The sequence below is a fragment of the Nansenia antarctica genome (genome assembly GCF_963989245.1).
Source record: "Nansenia antarctica genome assembly, chromosome: 1".
Classification (NCBI taxonomy): Eukaryota; Metazoa; Chordata; class Actinopteri; order Argentiniformes; family Microstomatidae; genus Nansenia; species Nansenia antarctica.
In genome coordinates this window covers 33,645,204-33,665,210 of record NC_137674.1, presented here as the reverse complement: position 1 = coordinate 33,665,210, position 20,007 = coordinate 33,645,204, and the positions used below count along the sequence as shown (strand labels likewise).

The 20,007-nt window shown below is 45.0% G+C and overlaps 1 protein-coding gene across 1 annotated transcript; it reads left to right on the top strand.

The window, feature by feature from the left end:
• Positions 1–251: 251 nt before the first annotated feature.
• Positions 252–18,441, top strand: flvcr2a (FLVCR choline and putative heme transporter 2a; the record flags this gene model as incomplete). The annotated part of the gene is made up of 10 exons (XM_080550433.1): positions 252–881; positions 5,641–5,782; positions 9,875–10,015; positions 10,907–10,974; positions 11,778–11,881; positions 15,027–15,137; positions 15,498–15,603; positions 16,136–16,247; positions 17,467–17,531; positions 18,349–18,441. 10 exons carry the CDS (start codon positions 252–254, stop codon positions 18,439–18,441), a joined length of 1,572 nt encoding a protein of 523 aa, XP_080406559.1.
• Positions 18,442–20,007: the final 1,566 nt, after the last annotated feature.

Genomic DNA, 20,007 nt, shown 5'->3' with positions numbered 1-20,007 from the left:
CATACGAGTTGGCATTTGTGACAGATAGAGAGAGGCAAGGTGCACAATAGTCTGTTAAGTGTGGGGAAGAAGAAAAGGGAAGAAAAAGAAAGAGAGAGACATTGAGGCTTCTGAAGTCGTGGGAGGGAGGGGCAAGAAAGGTGTCTAGACATTCAAGGCATTTGCTATAGCCTCCAGATAGGAGAGTAGTTGAGCTACGCAAAAATAAGAGGGAGGAAAAAAAGCAGGTTCGTGGCAGGAGTGGGGGGAGTATGAGCGCATATGCCAAGTATGCCAAGTTAGAGCATGACTTGGGGGATGCGGGTGAGGGGGGAGACAGCCTGGGGGAGAGGGAGCACCTGCTGTCCATGGGGGACAGCATGGAGGACCTAGAAGACCTGGAGCCTGAGGCCGGACTTGACACAACCACCACCACCACCCTGTTGCCCGCGCCTCTCCAGGAGACCAAGCTGTACAAGCGCCGCTGGCTCATGCTCTTGGTCTTCTGCGGGTACTCCCTGAGCAACGCCTTCATGTGGCTCCAGTACAGCATCATCGGCGACATCTTCATGCGCTTCTACTCCATCGACGCCCTCGCCATCGACTGGCTCTCCATGATCTACTTCCTCACCTACATCCCCCTCATCTTGCCGGTCATGTGGCTCCTGGACAACCGCGGCATCAGGGACGTGGTCGTGGTGGGCTCCGCCTTCAACTGCGTCGGGGCCTGGATCAAGACGGGAACGGCCGCCCCGGACCTGTTCGCCATCACCTTTTTCGGCCAGTTTATGTGCTCGGTGGCCACGGTGCACGTCCTCGGCATACCCTCCCGCCTGGCATCGCTGTGGTTCGGGCCGAAAGAGGTCTCCACCGCCTGCTCCATTGGAGTTCTAGGAAACCAGGTATGTCCCATGTTTACCGATACCACTCAAAGGCAGTCCCCCAGTACACACGGAGTCCACTGCGTAAGTGTGTGTGTGTAATAATACAGTAATAATAATGTTTTATTTGCCATGCAATCAACTTCAACGTCAATCAGTTGTTGGGATTTGGTATTTTGTTGCTCTAGGCACAGGGTCAGCCATAGTCGGCGCCCCCTGGAGCAATTAGGGGTTAAGTGCCTTGCTCAAATTGCACATGCAGCTCCCTCCTGAGGCAGGGATCGAACCAGAGACCTTCTGATTGCTAGCCTCTGGCCTCTCTAACCTCTAGGCTAGCGCTGCCCTACACCCTCCCCTCTAGGGTCAGAGGTTAGAAGGCTCAGATGGACTGCACTGATATAGAGCCTTGTTCCAAAGCGCTTACCAATGGCCTCTCATTCACCCATTCACACAAACATTTGCACACCAATGGCGGCAAGCCACCATGCAAGGCACCGGCCCGCTCATTGGGAGTAATTTGGGGTTCAGTGTCTTGCCCAAGGACACCTCGACACGTGGCCAGCCGGGGATCGAACCGCAGATCTTGCGATCATTGGGTGCGCCACAGCCGCCCCATGTGCCCCCTCAGATGTTTGTGTGTGTGTGTGTGTGTGTGTGTGTGTGTGTGCGCACGAGAAAGTGAGAAAGTCTCATCTTTAACATGGTCTGCAGATCCATCTCCAGCTAGTGGTTACTGGTACTGGTGTGAAGAATGATTTAACCATAGACAAAGTGAAAGGTAGTAGTAGTAGTAGTCAAGTACATGTAGTCAAAGCCTTGTAACGAGCACAAACGGGTTTGTCTAGTCACCAATGGGAACAATGACTAAGGGCTACACCCCTGAAACTGCTAGCTGCCAGTCTGCCACTTGATTGGTGGACAGGAAGGCTTTTCTGTTTTGTAAACCACTCCCAAAACCACTTTGTTAACTTTAGTTAACCACTCCCTTTCATTACCCAGCGTACTCTTTACTTTACTAAATGCTTTAGCCTCTGTCTGAATAGAGAGCATAAGATGTCTAGAGCGACGTGATGACAGCAAGCTAAATATGGAACAGGATCCTCTTGGCCGTGGTCCAGGGCTGTCTACCAAGGCCTATACATACTCAGACGTGACTCCTTGTAAATGAGAGCGTTTATTTTGATATCTGGTTCACAACACATATGGGGTTGGCGGTAGCCTAGAGGCTAGAGAGGCTGACTAGCAATTGGAAGGTCGCTGGTTTCGATCCCCGTCTCAGGAGGGAGCTGCATGTGAGCTGGTGACTAGAGGTTGTTGGCAATAGATCATATCTAAGGTGCCTACCACTGCTTGTGCCCTTGAGCAAGGTACTTAACCCCTAATTGCTCCAGGGGGTGCTGACTAGGGCTGTGCCTAGAGCAAAAAATCGTTGTAGGCCTACTCTGTTCACAGAGTTTAATCTAATCTAATATCCGAGGGTCTTCATGGAAATGTACAAATGCAACAGGTGTGTGTCAATAAAACATTCTCTCACCAGTATCACGCCAGTCGTGTTACAATACTTTTTCAGATCCTACTATTTAAACTAAGTGATTGTGTTTGTGGTTTGCTCTTCCTATAGCCTGCAGGGGATATCAGGTGACTTCCACTATTCAAAGCTCCTACGGCTTGGGTAAAATCCCAGTACAATGAGATTACACTCAGAATGCCGTCTCCATGGCAAGTCAGTAAAGGGGTACTGGGGAAGGAGTGTACTAATCAAGCCGCAACAGTAATATTTTACGACTTGCTCCGACATTTTTAGATTGGAATGTTCAGACGCTCAGACAAACCGTCTTTTCAGTCAGAGAGTCCAGTGTGAGCTCTGAGTCCTCCCAGAGTACAGTGCTCTGAATTTTCGAACAGGGGACGCTCTGAGCACTCTGAATTTCCGAACGACCAGAAAGCACCCCGGATGCGCTCCGGCGCTCTCAGAGCTTATTTACGAATGCACCCAATTATGACCCCAGAAGAAACATGTAGCTGCATGTTCCATTTCTTAAGGTCTCCTGTGGTTTCAAAGTGCTAGTGGTGTGGGCTTGTCTATGTATCCCTAGACGTGTTCAGGTCAGTGTAGTCAAAGGTAATAGTAGGTGAAATGAACAGGATAGAGAGAGTTAGTTACCTAGACAGTTTTATTTAAGCAATTATTATATTTTCATATACAGTAAGTTTGTGTACATTAAGTTTAACCAACTCAACTTGTTCTAAGTTTCTGTGACAAACGTTGTAAGCCTGTTAGGCTCTGGGGAAGCCCTGGGTGTATGGATGTGTGTTGTACTCTCTGGGCCCCCTGTCAGTCCTGGGGCGATATGATGGCATGTAGACATTTACATTACATTACATTTTTGACATTTAGCAAACGCATTTATCCAAAGTGACTTACAACAAATACATTTGGCTAAGTAAGCGAATCATCTATCCACCAGTCATAGCAGGAAAAAGTAGCTAATCTATGCTAGGGCCCTGTCAGATGGATAATAATAATTGTTTTATTGCCATGCAATCAACTTGGAATTTTATGCTCTAAATGGACTGACTTATATAGCACCTTATTCCAAAGTGCTTTACACACAGTGCTTTTCTCATTCACACTCACACTCACACCAATGGCAGCAAGCTACCATGCAAGGTGCCGGCCCTCTCATTTGGAGCAATTTTGGGGTTCAGTATCTTGCCCAAGGACACCAAGACATGTGGCCAGCTGGGGATTGAACCGCCAATTTGCCAACCTTGTGATCATTAGATGCCGGGTCTACCTCCTGCGCCACAGCCGCCCCTAATGGATATGATGTCCAATAACGGGTTAACTCACTAATGCCCTACAATCCTTGAACCCCAACGTTTTTCTAAAAAGGTCTTTCACATAAGATGTGTCTTCTTACGCACTAAGTGTACAATACATAAAGAGTACATCACCGTTCATTGTCATGAATGTTTACCGTCCCATATCCCAAGCTCACTAACTGTTCCTCTGTTTTGTGTAGATGAAAGGCAACTTTGTTTTGAATGTATTTTTCTCACAGTTATTTTAGTCCTTTGGTTCCAAGACTGAAATAGTTTCTGGTAAATTTTTGGTAAGCACTCTACAGTAGCAAGTTCAAGGTTGTTTATCAAATCAAATGAAAAACGAAATTCTTCCTATACCAAGTGTAATTTGCCTATTATCAGTAACATTTAGTACATTGGGTACAATGTTTCCTTCTATATTTCCTATTCACCATTTTAAATACTTAGGTTTCACATTGGTCAGAGCACGACTCAAATCCCAAGTTGACAGGTTTATTTCGGGAAACATGCAAGAAGTTCTTAAAACTTGCTGGTACGTCAACTTTATTCAATGTTTTTTGGGAATTAATTTAAGGATGAAAATGCTCATAACTTTTATTGTTTTAACCAAATGATTGTGATTGAACAAGGCTCAATGTTCAGTTAATCTGTTTGTAGTTGATGCTGGTATTTAGAATGCTCCTGTGAGTCTTATAAATCTATCCCCAAAGCATCTTAAGAGGACAATGAGAATGAGGCACGTTGATCAAAGTACTAGTGGTTGATGTTAGTAGTGTTGCCATCCGTATTGAGTTTCTGTGCCGTGCGTGTGAGTGTGTCCTTAGATGAGGGGAAGATGAGGTTAGAAGAGGGGAAAGAGAGTCCCCAGCTGTTCTTAAAAATACAAGAACAAGCTTGTTGGGATGTTCACAAGGGGATGTCACAGTTATCAAAGGGATAACACACCACCCACATGCTCTTCACCGGCGGGGGGTCCTCCCTGAGGAGAATATCTGGTCACCTCCTGGCCTTCCCTCCCTTTCATCGTCCCCCAGACCCGTGGGACCCCAGCAGATGTCCCTGTTGGAATGTTCCGGACGCTCCAGGGAGCTGAGGAAGTCGTCCTTTCTCATGTGGTGTTCAACGTCAGAAGGTTTAGAAACCGTCATTGTCCAAAAACCATCTTTGCCGATGGAGAGGGGCGGGGCTGGGCGGGGGTGTGCCACCTGGCAAGGGGGCTGTGAAGTGGTCTGCAAAGCCACACGGACACTTTGGCCTCAGGCACATTTCTGGATTACCATTTCTAAGAAAAATGACCATGACGTTGCCGTTGCGACTTAACACACACTCTTATCTGTCTTATCTTGTATGCACTATATGCCATGTCAACAACTAATCAAGCATGCCTTTTTTGTCTGAGTGGGGGAGGCACACTCATAATTTTCATTTATTTGGATAGAGATAGTGAAGATAGACAGGAAAGTAAGGAGTGGGTATGCCAGCAGGGTATGGGCCGGATTCGAACCCATGCCGACCTGGGCATATGTGTGCACTCACTGTAGGCCGTGGTTCTAGACCACTGGACCACCCCGGGCTACAAGTGTGTTTTTGATGTGTTCTCTAACAACTGTCAAGCAGTACAAGCCAGTAATGACAGCAGTTACACATGAGAACCTCCGAAAATGTCACATCTCATATGTTTAGTGCGTCTTTATGTGTTTTAAGCAAAGCAGGCTACTAAAAGTTGGTGTATTTGTTTAATTTAACCCTAATATCCTTTTTTTGTCTTGGTTCTTCAAGCTTTTCCCCTTTCGAAAAAGTTGCTTTTCTCTTTAGATGCAGTTGTATTACATATTTGTAGAGGTGTGAGGTGTCATTGTAGAGGTGTGAGGTGTCATTATAGAGGTATGAGGTGTCATTATAGAGGTGTGAGGTGATGCCAGTGATGTCATTCTGTCCGCCTCGTCCACAGATGGGCATCGCCATCGGGTTCCTGGTCCCGCCCATCCTCGTGCCCAACGTGGACGACATAGATGAGTTGGCGCACCACATCAGCATCATGTTCTACATCACGGCCGGGGTGAGCACCGTCATCTTCATCCTGGTGGTGATCGGTAAGTCCTGAGAGGAAGTGTCAAGGGTTCTATCTATCTATCTATCTATCTATCTATCTATATCTATCTCTCTATCTCTCTATCTCTCTATCTCTCTATCTCTCTATCTCTCTATCTCTCTATCTCTCTATCTCTCTATCTCTCTATCTCTCTCTCTCAGGACTCCTGCGATCCAAGTTCAAATCTCAGTGGTATACCTGTGGAGATGTGTTGTTTCTTTAAGAAGGCAGTGTCTGTGCTTCAGGTCCTCTGTGGTTCAGTTGGTAGAGCGTGGCGCTAACAACGCTTAGGTTGTGGGTTCGATTCCTGCTGGTATCGTATATGCACTCATTGCAATGTAAGTCGCTTTGGATAAAAGCGTCAGCTAAATGGCATATTATTATATTAAGTGGCCGTTCATACAGTGTGCACTAACACAAAAGCTGGCCAACAAAGGCAAGGTCTGCGGTTCGATCCCCGGCTCCTCCTGTCCATGTGCCGAGTTGTCCTTTGGCAAGACACTGAACCCCAAATTGCTCCCGATGAGTGGGCCTGCGGGCCAGTGTACATGGTCCCAGCGGGCCTTGCATGGTAGCTTGCTGCCATTGGTGTATGAATGTGTGTGTGTGTGTGTGTGAATGAGAGGCCGCTGTGAAGTGCTTTGGAATAAGCCGCTATATAAGTGCAGTCTATTTAACATTCCATCCATATTTTCGTTCTGCTGGCATTGTCTTTCATAAGTCATTGTTACTCCAGAGGGCGAACAGAGCCCTCTGCCAAATTATATTTGGTCTCTGTAGTGGCCTCATTGTCATCCCATTTTTCAGTGAGAACTCAGAGGGCTCTGTGATGGGATGAATGTCTGTTATCATCAGATGCCATTGCATCGGTAGGGTTGATCTCTGGGCCTCCAATCCTGTGTTCTTCTCCCTGTTTATGCTTCCCTGGCTGTGGGTGGATAGGTCGGCGGTCTCGGTCCTCAGGGCGTGTTGAGATTACATGTGTGGTGCTGATGACAACATCACTCCATTCCTAGTAGATGAAGCGGCGCAGTAATCGCTGTAATTGACCATGATTTGACGTGATGCCTTTGGATGTGATCTCAAATAGGAATAGCAGTGGTGGTAACTCTTGATTCAGGACAGTGGGGTTGAAGTGGGGTTGAAGTCTTTCATGAAACTATTTGCTGCCCAGGCTAACCCTAACCCTAGGCTCGTGCTCAATGCTCTGCTCACATCCCCTGAGAAACTGGACTGAATGACCGATAGAGAAGTAGGAGTCATTTTTTACCTCACGAGATGGAGTCGTTTGGCCAGTCTCCAGTGCTCATGACTTCCTTTCTCTGAAATCTGCTAAACCTGCCTTTCTCTAGGTCATTTCATGCCAAATCTGAGACCACAATATTCCCACTTCTGTTTCGTGCCTCCCTTGTCTCATTGAAGCAGACACATTGGGCAAGATCAGAGATCAGAGATGAGATGTGTCATAGGAAGGAGAACAGAGCCTCTGTGCCCATACTGCCGAGCTTGGCAACTCTGATGAACCTTGTCAGTGCTGTTAGGGTTAGCATACAGTTAGCATAGCATAGTTAGGGTTAGCATACAGACAGTGCAGAATGAAACAGTTAGCCAGAGGTCAGGCGGTGGGCAAATAGCTGCCTAGCCAGCAACACTACAAAGAGGTCTGTCTGTCCAGCCTCACACTGTAACTAAATCTCCCAGGCAAATAATACATTTGAGCATTTGAGATTAATTCGTTATAAAATTAAACAGGATACTGTTTGTTTCGGTATGTAGGCTGCTTAGGCCATTTAATCAAACAGACTGTCTCTAAGATGCTGATGTCAGCGCTACAGTATTCTACTACACACTATTGAGTCCAAAGAATGAATCTAGTGAATGAATATTGTGTTGATATAGCGTGTATGTGTAGAGGTGTGGTTGAGCAGACTGGTCGGGTAGTCCACACAGTGTGTTGATGTGGTGGCTGTGTGAGTCACCCGTCTGTGAGCTAATGGAAGTTATCTGACATGTCATGATGCCCAGTGTGTCATCTGAGCAGCTGGGTGGAGTCTAGGTGAGGTTGTTTGAGGTGAGTTTATTGGGCTAATAAGCCTAGCTATAGTATTTGTTTAGGTGAACTCCTTGATTAGATAATATTAGATTAGATTAGATTCTACTTTATTGTCATGGCAGAGTACAAGTACCAGACAACGAAATGCAGTTTAGCATCCAACCAAAAGTGCAAATAGTGATATAGAAACATGATATATAAAAAAAGAAAAAAACATGATAGAGATAGACAGTACGGTAGTTAGAGGTACAGTACCAGTCAAAAGTTTGGACACACTTTCCCAATTCACTTTCAATTTCCCAATTCAATTGAATGGGGAAGTTTTGACTGCTACTGTATATACAGTTTTATACAACAGTTAGTTCCGACCAAGTCATTTGATTGGACAAGAGGCATTCCATGAGTGTCGATATACAGTATAACAGCACTGGGACTTTTAACTATATGTATCACTCCGCCGCACAGGTGTTCTATTAAATGACCGTTAATACAAAGTAGCTAGCCTGCGGATGTTTGTGTTCGGGTTACTAGGCAACAGTACAGTTGAAGTTCAGTTGCAGATTTTTTTTTTTTGGCAGAGCCAAAATAAATGATTAAATAAACAAACAAATCATAATCTGTTGTCGCTTATTACTGTTAACTAATAAATGGCGCTGTAGAACTGTGGTATAAAAGCAATATCACACTCGAGATTGTGCTATTATACAGAATATGTATGTACCGTATTTTCCGGACTATAAGTCGCTCCGGAGTATAAGTCGCATCAGTCAAAAAATGCGACATTAAGAGGAAAATAACACATATAAGTCGCACTGGACTATAAGTCACATTTATTTAGAAATATATTTCACAAAATCCAAGACCAAGAACAGACATTTAATCTGGAAAGGCAAGTTTATTCAACTACACAATAGCACACAGAACAACAGGCTGAATAGAAGTCCGGTATGTTAACATAACACATTAACAGTTATTCAGCTACACAATAGCATAAAGAACATACCTGGGAGGCTGAATAGGCTAAATGAACATAACAAGCCAGCGAGTCCAACAAGCAAGTTACCAGTAAGCAAGTTCACCAAGCTACCGTTTGCTTAGCTTCAACAAGCTAATGTTTTAGATAGCTTCTTCAGGGGTTTCGGAGCAGCATATAGTTGTCACAAGCCCAGAGCGGCCCAGAGCGCCCTCTGTCGGCTGTAATAATAATAATACATTGAATTTATATAGCGCTTTTCCGAGGCTCAAAGACGCTGACAATGTAGACGGTAATGTTTACTCCTTGGTTCATGTCAGTCAGTATGAAATTATATATATATATATATTGATATATAAGTCGCACCTGACTATAAGTCGCAGGACCAGCCAAACTATGAAAAAAAGCGCGACTTATAGTCCGGAAAATACGGTATCTACGACTGAATCACAGCCGTGCTGATATTCAGTATAACAGCACTCCCTCTCGTCTCGTGCGATATTGCGTAAATTACCTATGTATGTACTGTATGTTGATATTAACTCTCTGACTGAACGTTGGAGCTGTTGCTCTCCGCCGTAGTCCAATCACGCGGCAGCTGTGTATGTGTGTAGTCTGGGGCTCACCGCGGGCCTGGGGGGGAGACAGCCTGATAGGGGGAAATGGCAACGAGTGCATTTCTCCACCTCCTCACCACACCGTTTGTTTATCTTATCACTCCAGTCCTCCTGCCCCCTCCCCCCTCTGGTTCTTACTCTGAGTGAGCCTGCCTGAGGCCCATTCTGACCCACGGTGGAACTGTTTGACTGCCTAGTCTCCCACTGGGCTTCGTGCTGAGTGACAGAAGGACACAATATACACATATACATAATGGCATTCACTAATGGGTTTATTTTTGCGACCGCTATTTGTTTTTTTCCTGTCCTATATGGTTTGCCTCTGACTCTCTGTGTTATGTGTGTGTGTGTGTGTGCGCTTGTGCCCCCTGTGTGTGTGTGCCCCCTGTGTGTGTGTGCCCCCTGTGTGTGTGTATGTGTGTTTACTGTGTGTATGTCCATATCCAACAGTGTTCCAGGAGAAGCCAGACCTCCCCCCGACCCTGGCCCAGGCCCAGGCCAGGAGACTCCCCCCAGAGGAGTATTCCTACATGGCGTCCATCCTGAGACTGCTGCGCAACAAGCCCTTCATGCTGCTCACAGTCAGCTACGGTGAGCCAGTCGACGGTTGACAGTTGACAGCAGGGTTGCCAGATGGGATTGACATTTTCCAGCCTAACCACAGTCTAAAAAAACGAATCAACCAAAAACCACCAGCCCAACACTCTTATACTGCCCAAACGCTATTGATCCGGCCCAACCGCCCAAATGCTTTTTTTTCCATCCAGTAATCCAGTGTAATTGGGAATCCGCCCAATCTGGCAACACTGGTTGACAGTTGAAAGTTCACAGTTGACAGTTGAAATGTTAAACATGGAACATCCAATGTGGATGTTGTCCCCTTATCTGAGTGAGTAAAGCTGGCACAAGCAAGACAAAATGTACACAACATCATGAAGATAGGTTTGTTTGAAGCCAGATCAATTGATGGAGAAGGTCAGTATCAGCTGGTGTACTGATATGATGCGGACAGGTCTGTGTCATATCGTTCACCCGTTGCCCTGTAGCGCGTGAGTAGGCTACCTCTAAAGGTTTCTCAGAGCAGGAAAGTTTGAGGAATGCTGATGACCACAGTCTTTAGTTCAAATGTCATGTGTCCTGTCGTTGATTAACTTATTGAAGATGAGCCGTGTTATTGACCCTAACCATAAGCCTAACCCTAACATTATAACATAATGGTTGACCTTCAAGTCAGCCAGGTGAAGTTTCAGGATTGAATGGGATATATTTTTTAAATGCTATATATACAAGTGGTAGCTGTCATTATGTGCTGGTGTCTTACTCTAAAAGGTCCTATGACAGTCTCATTGGAGTTAAGAAATGGATCCCTCTGCTCTCTTTAACCTCAGAATAAATAAATGAAGACCTGCTTCACTGCAGACTCATACACTGCTCCCCTGAGCGCAGAAACTAAGTTCCCTCTATGTTTCCTGTTTACCACAGGCCTGAACGTGGGCTGTTTCTACGCAGTGTCCACACTGCTGAACCGTATGATCATCGAACACTATCCTGTAAGTCTCACCCTCCAATGTTATGACATCAATAAACACAAACCAGCGTCGTCCGCAGTTTTGTTTTTACGAGCAAAGTTAGCCTGCCGCCCCTTCAGCTCTGGTGTGTGACTGTTAAAGATACCCAGTCATCACCTCTGTGTCAACTGTGCTGTAACCTTATATCTCTACGTTGTCCTCACTTACTCAAAGAAAGACCTCGATTTGCTCTCCCTAAGTGATCCGTGGCTCAGTTGGTAGAGTATGGTGCTAACAATGCTTAGGTTGGGGGTTCGATTCCTGCTGGGGACCATACTATATACTGAAAAATGTATGCACACACTGCAGTGTAAATCGCTTTGGATAAAAGTGTCAGCTAAATGGCACACATATATATATATACCCTAACCCTGCTATATATATATATGTTACGGTACATGTGGGAACACGTTACATGTGGGAAAACTAGGGGTAGGGTTAGGGATAGGGATAGGATTAGGGTTAGGGTTAGACATGCCAGCATGTACAATCGATGTAGCACCTAACCCTAACCCTAGTTTTCCCACATGTACCGTATTCCCACATGTACCGTAACATATACAACGTATACAGTATATAGATATAAAATGGCCCAAGAGAGTAAAGACTGGTAAAGCTGCTCATGCTACCTTCCTGAAAACGATAACTTGTGTCTGGGATTCAAAGTGTTATGATGTAGCAAGTCAGCCCACCCCAGATAAGATAACAGGAGGGGGTGAGAGGGTTGTGATGTCTCGTGTTTGACGGTAGAAGGTCAACTCTGTCATTAAACCTTCCCCCTGCAGGGTGAAGAGGTGAATGCTGGGAGAATTGGTCTCACCATCGTCATTGCTGGCATGGTGGGGTCCCTCTTATGTGGGATCTGGTTGGACAAGACCAAGAGCTACAAGTAAGACACTCCTACTCCTTCTACTATGGGACTGAACACTGGGGAGTACGCCACACACAGAACTATAGATACACGATAGCTTTCTAACACATTCTGTCAGCGATTCCTCCTGAGAACTAAGGGTTTGTTACTTATGTTACTGGATTCCACCCATAGTAACTAAACAAGGTTCTTTCTATAATAACATTAAAATAGTGTGGCTGCAGCTGGTTTCTGACCAGACTGACTATAAGACTATATGATGACAAGACAAAAAATACTAAAACGATCCTCTGATTATTATTTGTCAAGCTGTGCCACCAGGCCGCTCCACAGGCAACAGGTGTAACAGTAGGGAACGTGTAGAGAATCCGAAAGAAGATCAGTTATACTAATCTAGTTTATTTGTATAGCACTTTCTACATGGACAAATGTCACAAAGTGCTCAAGAACAAAAAATAATGTGAAACAATAAACTGTACAAACGATATGATATAACGGGAAAAAACCTCTCACCAGATGGGAGAAAAATACAGAGCACAGTCAGTGGCAAGGAAAAACTCCCTCAGAGGAAGAAACCTTGAGAGGAACCAGACTCCAGGGGGACATCAATCCTCCTCTGGATGATCAGCTGCTGAACAGTAAACTAATGTAGAATGTGGTGCAGGGTTCAGAGGTCAATAGTGAAGGGCAGCTTTCTGGTGGGGCCTGGATGGGGCGCCAAGGAACAGGATATATCTACTGACCACGTCAGGGCACATTCAGATGTGAGCATATGACAGCAGCTGGTGAAACCGGGAACAAGTCGCCAAACGACGGACTGTTCAGACTTTTATTCAGAATAATGTAAATACCAGTGAGATCATTTCAACTTGGTTGAAAATCAATAACACACTCGCTAGTCAAGCCAAAACAGAATTCGATTACTCACCGAATCCATTGCGTTGCAATGTTTTGGCTTGTCTAGCGAGTGTGCCATTGATTTTCAACAACGTTGAAATGTATTTAGATTTTTCAGAATAAAGGTCAGAACATTTTGATTGGTTTCCGACTTGTTCCCGCTTTCACCAGCTGCTGTCACATTATGTTCTGACCGCGTCAGGGCACATTCCGGTGTGAGCATAGATGTTTGACCGTGAAGGTGTAGTTAGCGGTTCCCTTTATTGCACCGAGCACTTGTGTTTATACCATTTCACGCCCCTAGGCTTGTGTTTATACCATTTCACGCCCCTAGGCTGCCTCCATGTGTATTGTGGACTTTGTCTCCATGTTGGGCAACGACCAAGTCATTAAGATAGGAGCTGATAAGGCCTCACTGCTCATCTCCTCTTGGCCTCATTCATAAGAGATTATCAAGTAATTAACACACTGTTGTTACGATTACCTCCATAGCTTGATTACACACAGTTATACTCTGTTGGGTTTCGCCTCCAAGTTTTATTGTTACCTCACATTACACAAGTGTAAGAGAGTAAAATTCTTAGGCTTCGGTTCCGTGACATTGCAGCACAAAGACCAATAAGGCAATAAGGCTCAAGATAAATACAGTACCAATAGTTACAAGACATAAGTGAGACAATTGGACAAGTGACAAGTCGTGGGAGACAAATACGACAGGACACCCAATTTAGCAGTACAAGTAGTACAAAATAAAATAGTACAGAGTAGAAATGTCTTTGCACTGGCATTGCACTCGGTATTGCACTCAGTGATAGTGGGTGTAAGAGGTAGTATTGAGTAAAGTGACTGTGCTTACATTTGTACATTTTTGGCATTTAGCAGACGCCTTATTCCAAAGCGACACGGGTAGGTAGTCCGGTATACATGGGATGTGCTTGGGGATAATAGTAATTTGTCTTCAGTAGGCTTAAGGAGGGTCCTGTGCCCACATCCGCCAGTCTCTCTCTCTCTTTGGCCACGTTTGTACAGCTTGGTGCTGAGGAAAGGTTTCTGCATGAATGTCTTGTGAAATGTACAAAGGAAGGCTTCTAAGCAGATTAGGGCATTTTGTGGGAAGCAGGCACCGTTGGGGTGGTGGAGGAGCTGGGTGTTACGTCTGACGTGTCTCTCCTCATATCTGAGCTGACAGGCTTTATCTCCACGTCCTCTCAGTTGAAGACCAGGTCTCGCTGCGTGTACCTGTCTATTCTACCACGCCTACAAGTTAGAAGTTTATAGTTCAGTCATTCATACGTACAGTATACAATAATTGGTCTGTTGCTGTCTTTTGTATTACATACAGTACATAACTCTTTCTGACGCTGTCTCGTACAGTACCGCGAATCAATTTTACATTACAATCATCCAGCTCCCGACCGCCTCTTCCTCAAGTCTAAAACACTACATGTTATGACTGCGGAAACGGTGTTGTCGAATTCCCCGCATGCCGTTAGAGTATGCAGTCATAGCAGTCAGTCCAGATCTCTGTTGTTGACCCTGTCCGCTCCCTGTCCGCCCCCCTGTCCTTCCTGTGTGTGAGAGAGTCACAGGACTAAGTTATATTAACAACAACATCTGATCTGGCCCGACGGTTCACGCGTGGTTGTACAAGAGTAAGCCTGTTTGTGTAGAAGGTGCCAGAGTGATGGTAAGGGTAGGTGGGCCAGGAATCTTGTTATTCCTGTCATCTGGGACAAGAGTGTTGACAGTGAAGGCCCCAGCCCTCGTCCAACACTCTTCTGTGGCAGTTCAGGAAGTGAAGCTTGCCATTAGGTTCCTAGGAAACAACAACACAGGAATTCAGGAAATACCTTTCCGGTATTTAACTGTATTTACTGTATTTCTCTGTTGTTATCGCCACAGGACGTTTCTTAAATGCTTTGTTACGGTATCAGTGTAATAGCAGGATTGGATCAGATTAAATAGTTGCATACCGATTCAAATCCGATGTGGGCTAGCTATGTTCAGTCTCTCTATTGTGTAAGAGAGCGGTGCTGTAAAATGCGATGGAGATTTTGTATTCGTGGTACATGGTCAATTTGTCTAATGTACCCATTGTACCTCAGTTGGTAGAGCATGGTGCTAACACCTCTTAGATTGTGGGTTTGATTCCCGCTGGAACCATATATACTGACAAATGTATGCACTCACTGTAATTAAGTAAGTCACTTTGGATAAAAGCCTCAGCTAAATGTCGTACATGACCGTTCCTCTCTTCTCTCCTCAGACAGACGACCCTGGTGGTGTATCTCCTGTCCTTCATTGGGATGGTGGTCTACGCCTTCACTCTCAGCATAGGACACCTGTGGGTGGTGTTTCTGACGTCAGGAGTTCTAGGGTAAGGGCAAAGACACCTGCAGACCTACCGTCACAATCATTTTCAGACACAGAGGTTGAGCCAAAATGTGCAGACTGTGCAGACTGCAGGAACACACTCTATAAATATATGTATAATGTTATTCAGATGTTATTCACTGTTGCATGATTGCTCTATAAACAGCCACTTTGTGTAAAGGGGGAGAACACATCTAGATACGCAGATTTCTGTTCTGTCAAAAGGCAGTTTAAGGTCAAATGTCGTGGGATACGAGCTCATTTAAATGATTCCAGATAAAGATCGATATAGTCCGGCCCCACACAGTCTAATGTTGATGAGACTTTTCTGAGCTTGTGTTTCCCCTCTGACCTCTGCTTGCAGGTTCTTCATGACTGGGTACCTTCCCCTCGGCTTTGAGTTCGCTGTGGAGCTGACCTACCCAGAGTCTGAGGGGACCTCCTCAGGCCTACTCAACTGCTCAGCTCAGGTAACTGGGATGAGACTCGGGTAACTGGGATGAGACTCGGGTAACTGGGATGACACTCGGGTAACTGGGATGACACTCAGGTAACTGGGATGAGACTCTGGTAACTGGGATGACACTCAGGTAACTGGGATGAGACTCTGGTAACTGGGATGACACTCAGGTAACTGGGATGACTAGTGGCAGCACTGGAATGATATATCTGTGTGTTAAGCAATTTTTTTTGAGAGAGAGAGAGAGAGAGAGAGAGAGAGAGAGAGAGAGAGAGAGAGAGAGAGAGAGAGAGAGAGAGAGAGAGAGAGAGAGAGAGAGAGAGAGAGAGAGAGAGAGAGAGAGAGAGAGAGAGAGAGAGAGAGAGAGAGAGAGAGAGAGAGAGAGAGAGAGAGAGAGAGAGAGAGAGAGAGAGAGAGAGAGAGAGAGAGAGAGAGAGAGAGAGAGAGAGAGAGAGAGAGAGAGAGAGAGAGAGAGAGAGAGAGAGAGAGAGAGAGAGAGAGAGAGAGAATGCTCACCCACCATTTTCCCCATCTCATTCCAGGTGTTTGGGATCATATTCACCATCTGCCAAGGGAAGATCATCGACCGCTTTGGAACGTTAGCTGGGAACATCTTCCTCTGTGCCTTCCTCCTCGTAGGGACCATTATGACAGGTAGGGCTCACCTTTCACCCCTAGAGTAAAGCCTCCTCATAGGGACCATTATGACAGGTAGATCTGACCTTTCACCCCTAGAGTAAAGCCTCCTCGTAGGGACCATTATGACAGGTAGGGCTCACCTTTCACCCCTTGAGTAAAGCCTCCTCATAGGGACCATTATGACAGGTAGGGCTCACCTTTCACCCCTAGAGTAAAGCCTCCTCATAGGGACCATTACGACAGGTAGATCTGACCTTTCACACCTAGAGTAAAGCCTCCTCATAGGGACCATTATGACAGGTAGGGCTCACCTTTCACCCCTAGAGAAAAGCCTCCTCATAGGGACCATTATGACAGGTAGATCTGACCTTTCACCCCTAGAGTAAAGCCTCCTCATAGGGACCATTATGACAGGTAGATCTGACCTTTCACACCTAGAGTAAAGCCTCGCCCTGATTGGCCACGATAGAGTGAATGTTTTCATTAGACTGAACTTTGGACTCCTGCCTGTATGACATGATGTGGATCATTACACTTTATAGGCACGGTAGCGCATGACTCCTCACACTATTGTGTCAGTCACTCAAATTGCTATAGTAGCATAGCATAGTATAGCATAGCATAGCATAGCTATAGCTGTAGTAGTAGGCTCCTGGAGAAATACACTGGAAGAATACAAAAGACTGCCACGCCCTAACCAAAACCACGCACACTACAAACATTAACATATTACAGTATTATAACTACTGCACACTACTGGATTACTTGTATACCATTGGACTAATTTACTACCGTACTGTAGTGTATTATGTTGCATTTCATATCATCGTACTCTGCTCAGCATTTTTGCACTATTGAAGCCACTGTAAAATCCATCACTTAATTACTTTATCAATGTCGGGTTACTTTTTTTTACTTACTTAAGTTACTTATTATTAGTGTGTTTTTTGTATCTGAATGCTGCAATGTCAATGTTGAGGAACCAAAGCCAAAGAATTTTACTCTTGTGTACTTGTACAGTAAGATGTAATAAAAGCGATTCTGATACTGATGCTATAACGATCCGTCGTGGAGTGATGACGCCCTCTAGTGGCTAACAAGGAACATGACAACCATTCCTCCTTTTTTTTCTCATGTTTCCTACATTGTATGAATGGTTGTACCACTTAGTATGTCCTCCTAAACACAACTAACCCCAGTGTTGTGTGTGTGCCTTTCCTCTCTCTCCTCACAGCCTTCATCCGGTCTGATTTACGAAGGCAGAAGGCCAACAAGCTGGCTGATTCGCAGGCAGCAAGTGTAAGTGTGTCTGCATTTCGTATGTGGGAGGTAGGATCTCCGCGTCCCACTTAAAGGCGATGTGTTGGATGATGCCACACCTGAGCGAGGCTGTTTGTAACAGGCTCTGCATGCTTGCTGGCTGCGTCTCTGGAGCCTTGCTGGCTGTTTCTTCTGAGCCTTGCTGGTGCACGCGTTCCCTCGCTCACTGGAAACGTCTCCCTCGTTTGCTGAAAGCATGACTCCACCCCCACCAACAACTCTCCATCACACCCACCAACAGCGCTCCACCGCCCCCCACCAACAGCCCTCCGACCCGCTTTGCTTCCCTGCATGCCTGGGCAGCAACACAAGTAATCACTGTGCTCAATCTCTCTTTAAAAGGGAATTCCCTTGAATTAAATAAGGACATTTTGTCCTTTTTTGCATTGCATTGCAATCTACGCAGAAAGGGTATTGCATGCTATTAAGACTTGCAGCCTACAGCAAATACAACATTCTCTTTTTGTATTTATTATTACAATCGTCAAGAAAATATCTTTTAAAGTCTTTAGGAATTTCTGATAAGTTTGAATAGTTCAAAAGAGCAACTTCATAGTTGAACATTTGACTGTCTAATCCTCTACTAGTCCTTCCAGGACGATGCTATTATGCCCTTCCCCTCTCTAGAAGAGTCTTTAAGTGGAGGCTCAGACTAGAGGTGGGAGGAGGCCTGGAAGGTTAGTGGCCAGTCTTATGGGAGGTTGATGGGGATGGGGATGGGGATGGGGTAGTGGAGGAGGAGGTGGAGGAGGCCTTGTAGCCCCTCATATGCGTGATATCCTAGCTGTCGTTCCAGCCTGCAGGCTCCCAGTCTCTGGTGGTGGACTACGGGGCCGCATCTCCCAGCAACCGCTGCAGACGCAACGATACTAACCCCCAACCTCACTAAAACCCAAACACACGCCTAGCAAGGTAGGGGCACCCACTCTCTGACGTAACTAACCACTAGGGCTGGGTTCAAAAAATCGATTTCCCGATTCTGAATCGATCTAATGAGCGATTATCGATTCATAAATCCCGAGATCGATCTTTCATGTTTTTTTTTTGTTTTTTTTTCTTTTCTGCTTGCAGCTTCAACCCGCAACGAGATCTCGTTTTGTCCTGCTCATCTCTATCGTCATAATTTTTACATCCAAAATGCACCCAGACATCTGCCTTTAAGCCTGGTCGTTGCGTGAGATATGATAAATTCTTGTAGCGCGAGATCTGGCCATGAGATCTCGTTGCGGGTTGAAGCTGCAAGCAGAAAAAAACAAAAAAACAAACAAAAGAAAACATGAAATATCGATCTCGGGATTTATGAATCGATAATCGCTCATTAGATCGATTCAGAATCGGGAAATCGATTAGCCCTACTAACCACACAACAGTAGCTGCAGCTATACAAAAAGCACTGATGTTGGTGTTGTGAGAACTCCTGGTGAAAAATCAGTATGTCAACAACAAATTATTCTCTTATCCCTGAAATATTTTAAATGTCACTGAAACTGCCAGAACATAAAAAAAGAAACTGTGTGGGTGTCATGACAACAAAGGTTTGTACAATAGGCAATGTGTACACAGGAAGATATAGAATCAATATGTGAATGATCAGATGTGGTAGTTCTTTTCAGAGTGTTCAAACACAACCAAAGGAACGCAAATCCTCAACATTCCACTCCAGTTTAGCACAAGGGCTTAAAAAAAGGCATGGTTCCTGCTATTACTTGAGTGAAAAGGCAATAATGAGGATTGAGATGCCATGTGAGATTATGGAAAGCAGATTACAGGGATTGGTAAAACATAAAACTAGAGGCAGGTTTGGGAGGTAATGCGTCAACAGGGACCTGGGCTTATGATTGGTGGTGAGACTTAATGGTCGTGATTGGTGGTGAGACCAGTAATTTTCCTCCAGCACTCCGATTCAAATCGGGGTTTCCAAGAGTACGAGAACTTTCACACTCATAATGCTTCTTTTCTGTAATAGTAGGCCTATATTGTGTGTTAACAATGTGTGCTTCAACGAATAATACTTCTCAAAGACCAACAATAGGAGCTGTTTGGAAATATGATCAATACATAACCCTTTTGAGTAATATGTGTGATGTAGACCTCATAACCTCCAGTAACTGTTAGTTGTAAAGTGTTGCCTGATGATAAACCCCTGGGGGAATATGTGGGTGGATATGTCGAGCACAGAATTCTTGGTCTCACAAAAAGGTTATTGAGATAAAATGTCTTCAGAGAAGTGATCATTGATTTTATTGGATGAACAATATGGTGAAAATACTTGTTTCTTGTATATCATTTGTGAATATTGAGTCTGAACTGAATGCTTTCTGCTGTTTATTATGAATTATCTCCATTACCATACCAGATTTTCTGAAGTTTGCTGAAGTAAATTAATAATAAGAAAAGATCCTATGAAAATTACCCCCCTATGATGTCACTGTTAATTAAAAAGACAATTTTGGGA